This window comes from Anoplopoma fimbria, chromosome 15, assembly GCF_027596085.1.
Source record: "Anoplopoma fimbria isolate UVic2021 breed Golden Eagle Sablefish chromosome 15, Afim_UVic_2022, whole genome shotgun sequence".
NCBI classification, from domain to species: domain Eukaryota; kingdom Metazoa; phylum Chordata; class Actinopteri; order Perciformes; family Anoplopomatidae; genus Anoplopoma; species Anoplopoma fimbria.
The window spans coordinates 12,532,647-12,537,363 of NC_072463.1; the positions used below are offsets into that span (position 1 = coordinate 12,532,647).

The 4,717-nt window shown below is 39.1% G+C and overlaps 1 protein-coding gene across 1 annotated transcript; it reads left to right on the forward strand.

Moving 5' to 3' along the window:
• The first annotated feature begins 853 nt into the window (after positions 1 to 853).
• Positions 854 to 4,128, forward strand: ccr6b (chemokine (C-C motif) receptor 6b). Its single transcript, XM_054614503.1, has 2 exons — positions 854 to 924; positions 3,028 to 4,128. The coding sequence occupies exon 2, from the start codon at positions 3,037 to 3,039 to the stop codon at positions 4,126 to 4,128; it is 1,092 nt and encodes a 363-aa protein (XP_054470478.1). The 5' UTR covers positions 854 to 924; positions 3,028 to 3,036.
• Positions 4,129 to 4,717: the final 589 nt, after the last annotated feature.

The following is a 4,717-nucleotide window of genomic DNA, read 5'->3' on the forward strand; positions in this document are numbered from 1 at the left end:
ACCACCACCCAGACACAGAACAAGTAAATGCTCCAAAACTGACTGTTCTGTTAATGATTCATAACGGCTAATTTGGGGTTTACAGTAATATAATAAATACGTAAAGCTTACAATTTTGACCAAGCAAAAAAAGAACTAAAAAAGAATAGTCTAGTATAGCATGCACACGCAAAAATAAATGATTTAAAAAATAAAATAAAAAATAAGTAAATCAGAAAACAGAATGAAAAAAATACCTTAGATGAAAACTGAAAATAAATTTGTCTCCGATAAAGAATTCAAACCAACTAAGGTCTGAGGGCACGAGAGAAGAGAGAGAGAGGGTTAGTGTAAGTGGGAAGTTTGCCTGTATACACCCGTGTGTGTTCAAAGACAGAAAGCGAGAGTGACTGAGGGCAGCAACTTCTCATTCCGTACATATTTGGAATTTCATCGATGATATGAAAGAAATGTTCTGCTTTCTTCAATTTGACAGAAATTCGGATGGACATAATGTCCTTATAAAGCCTCGACTTAAAAGGGGTGATTGTGGTGACTGTGTGAAACTGGGGTAAATCCAGCAATCTTGCAGTAAATCAAAGTGTTGCCTGGAAAGCAACAGAAACCTCACAATGTTGCGTCTAAGGTTGGAGGGGGTGGGGGGGGGTGGGGTGGGGGTGGGGGGTGTCCCTGCAGGTGAGTGTGGCATCAAAAGTAGGAAGATCAGTGACACACTGTACTCACACAGAGCTGGTGAGAATGTGTGGCTTTGGCTTCTTCTTCTATTGATATTTTAAGCGCACAGCATTTGTGATATAAAGCCCCCACACAGAACTCTGGCTCCACAAGCAGCTTTGACACTCGGGAGGAATAGTGTTCACTCTCTTCTGACTTGACAACATCGGACGATAAAGAAAATAACTGAGAGAAACGTCGTTCTGCAAGGTATGTATGTTCCAAATAAAGGATATGAGCACAAATATGCGCTAAACTCTCCCAAATATGTGCTGGATTCTTTTTTTCTTCTATTTGGTGACTGCAAAATGTATTTAAACCTGTCTATAGGTATTAGTCATTAATCAGCATCTAAATAGGGAACTGTTAATGAATGGTTAGTCCTTGACAAAGTGTACGTAATACATTTGAAAACAGAACTGATCAATGTGAAAGATTAATTTAGATCCGTTTTAAAATTAAAGGATTGATCACTTCTTAAATCTGCTAAACTTTTAATTGCATAGTGTTTCACAGGCGGAACACTTTTACAGAACTGTCAGTCAGTTCTGCAAAAAACGTCAGCAATATTAACAAAGAATGCAGTTCTCTCAACAAAAGGCTCACATTTCTCTTGTTTTGTCATCTTCCTTAACAGATATGAGCAAAACCTAATACCTTCTTCATCGACTACAAGCGCAACTACATATAAATATAAACTTACTGTATTGATTTGTGAGAAGTGAAAGAGAGATATCGTCACATTGTCATATCTTTTCAATACATCTGTTTTTTTTGAAGAAGTAAATTGAGGCATGCAACATGTTCCTTGTATGCCTCTATTTGCATAAAGGAGAAATGTTGTGCTGTGCGTGTTGGTTTGGTTTTCATCAGATAAAACAGAAAAGCCTACTTTTTTTGTGTCAAGCAAGTTAACTCTTTGATCATCACTTTTTGATTTGCTGGTGTTAACTGAGCTTGCGACACGTGAGCGACCTTCCTACACACATACTGCTAGTCAGTGACACATCTAGACGCTCCTGCTGATGAAGATCTAATCAGCCTCTAAGATCAGACGAAGAACAAAGTGCAACCACCTGCAGCCAACCTTCGCGTGCAGCCACCTTATGTCTAATTGGGTCACTGACAGCCCGAGGGAGCTTAACTAGGACACAGACTTTTATCCTGTAAACAGACACAAAACTGTGATGTTATGTGAGTCCATGTATTGTATTCAAAATGTAAGTGGCAAGTAACTAAGTAACTAAGTGCAAGTACTGTGCTTGAGTCCAATTATGTGGTACGTTCTACTTCTACTCAACTTTGGAGGCAAACCTACTACTTTTCACCCAACTATAATTATAGCTGGAGTTAATACTTTCCTTTTGCATATTAACAGAAAATATACTTAGTTAATAAATCATGTAAAACCAAAGATTTGGTTAACCAACAGTATATGAAGTAGCTACAATTAGCCCCTGTTTTACCAACTGATGTATTAAAATTATGAACACATTGATGCATCCACAGATATTATCCAATATAATATAGGTGATTCTGAAAAGAGGGACATTCTGCATAATTTATACTTTTCCATTCAGTATAATTTGATACTAATATGTATATTTTACTGAAGTAAATGTATGAATGCAGCACTTTTATTTGTAAAATAGTATGTCTACACTACAGTATTGCTATTTTTCACGCAAGTGAAAGTTATTTTCCTTCCACTGTATTAAAGGTACATTAGTATTATGATAGTATTATCATGTATTAATAGTGCCAAAAGTGAAATAACTAATAATGAAGAAAAAGTCTTTCAAGGGTTATATTACAAATTTGAGTTAATTTAGTTAATTACAACGCTCTTTTATTGTGCATTTATTAATTAAAAAGTATGTGTGTGTATTATATAGATAGATAGATAGATAGATAGATAGATAGATAGATAGATAGATAGATAGATAGATAGATAGATAGATAGATAGATAGATAGATAGATAGATAGATAGATAGTACTGTAAAGTACTGTATTATAGTTGTTAAGTGTTGCATTTATAACCCTAATATGTAAATTAACTATTAACTATCATACTCAAATAAATGTGGCGTAAAAGTACCATATTTAAAATGTTGTGAAATATAAAGTAGTATGAAATGAAAGTAGCCAAAACTGTACTTAAGTACACTGCTTAAGGAAATATACTTCTATGAACTCCACCACTTCCCATTACTAAGTAAGCCTTCATAAAATGTGACACCACATTTTGTTTGACATTCTGTTGTATTCCCCTGATTATTATTATGCCTAAATGTTCATCTTTTCTCCTCCAGATCAAAAACATGGCGTCGGTGACTTCGGACTATGATTACAGTACAGCGATAGATTTTACAATCGAGGAAGGGCTCTGCAACCTGGACCCCAACCCCATGGAAGTCATCACCCAAACCTACATCCACTCCATCATCTGTGCTTTCGGCCTGATCGGCAACGCTCTAGTGATCCTCACCTACGTATTCTACAAGAGAACCAAGACGATGACGGACGTCTATCTCTACAATGTAGCTGTAGCGGACCTGATCTTCGTGGTAGCCCTGCCATTTATCATCTACAACGAGCAGCACAGTTGGTTAATGGGCTCCGTGGCTTGCAAGATACTGAGGTCAGCCTACAGCATCAATCTCTACAGTGGCATGCTCCTGCTGGCGTGCATTAGCGGCGACCGCTACATTGCTATAGTCCAGGCTAGAAAATCATTCGGTGCTCGTGCGCGCTCTCTGACCTACAGCCGACTTATCTGCTCAGCTGTTTGGGTGTTTGCAGTGGCTTTAACTCTGCCCACCCTCCTCTACACCGAGCGCTTTGAAGAGAAAAGTCTGGAGGCTCAGACCACAAATGTCATGTGTCAGATGTCTTTCAGCAAGACAGAAACGGCGAAGCTCATGAAGGTGGTGGTTCCCAGCCTTCAAATAGCCATTGGCTTCCTGCTGCCTCTGCTGGTGATGGTGTTCTGCTACTCCAGCATCGTGTGCACCTTGCTGAGGGCTCAAAGCACCCAGAGGCAGAAGGCTGTTCGGGTGATTTTGGCAGTTGTCGTGGTTTTCATCATGTGCCACCTCCCCTACAATGTCACTCTGCTGAGCCACACTCTGTCTCTTTTCAAAGAGAGGAGTTGCGAGGCAGAGAAGATCAAACTCCAAGTGCTGGCAGTCTCTAGGAGCATAGCCTACTTCCACTGCTGTCTCAATCCCATCCTCTATGCCTTCATCGGGGTGAGGTTCAGGAGCCACTTTAAACAAATAATATTGGACTTGTGGTGCTTCAGCAAAAAGTACATCTACACGGCTCGCTCGTCACGCGCGCCATCCGACATTTGCATCACAGGTCGCATGTCTTCAGATGGATCCAACAACATGACTTCATTCAGCGCGTGACACCGCACGGTACAAGCCATTAGCAATGATCATTAGCAATGCCAATGACCGCGCAGTCTCTCATTATTCCCAACATGCTGTTACTTTGCTTTAGCTGTACAGAAGTAGAGGTGAATGCATCGGTGCAAAATAATTGAATAAAACATGTAGGGAATTTGAAATCTACTGAATTCTCAGCAAACATTAGCAAGTTAACTTCAATATAACATACTATAATATTGTTGAGGTCTTATTTTTCCAAATTGTTCTAAAAGGCACTAATAAGGCACTATCAACACACATGATGAAGTAAAGTATAGTAAAATTGATGGTTGAATACTTAAATAGATACTAAGCAATTACAGTTTTATTTGGGGTATCTAGAGAAGAGGGATTTCCTCCACATGGCTCTCAACATGGTGGCACATGGGAGAAGTTGGCCTTCTGTCAAAAATCTCCTGAGATTTTGGCAACATATCTACTTGGTTAGGTTTAGGAAATGATAAAAAATAAACCCTTTCTAGCAGAGAACCCTGAAAGCAAACTTCTTCCATGTTCAGCCGGCAGCTAGCAGCTAACGGTTCAAACAGTGTACAGACTTGCCAAGTAG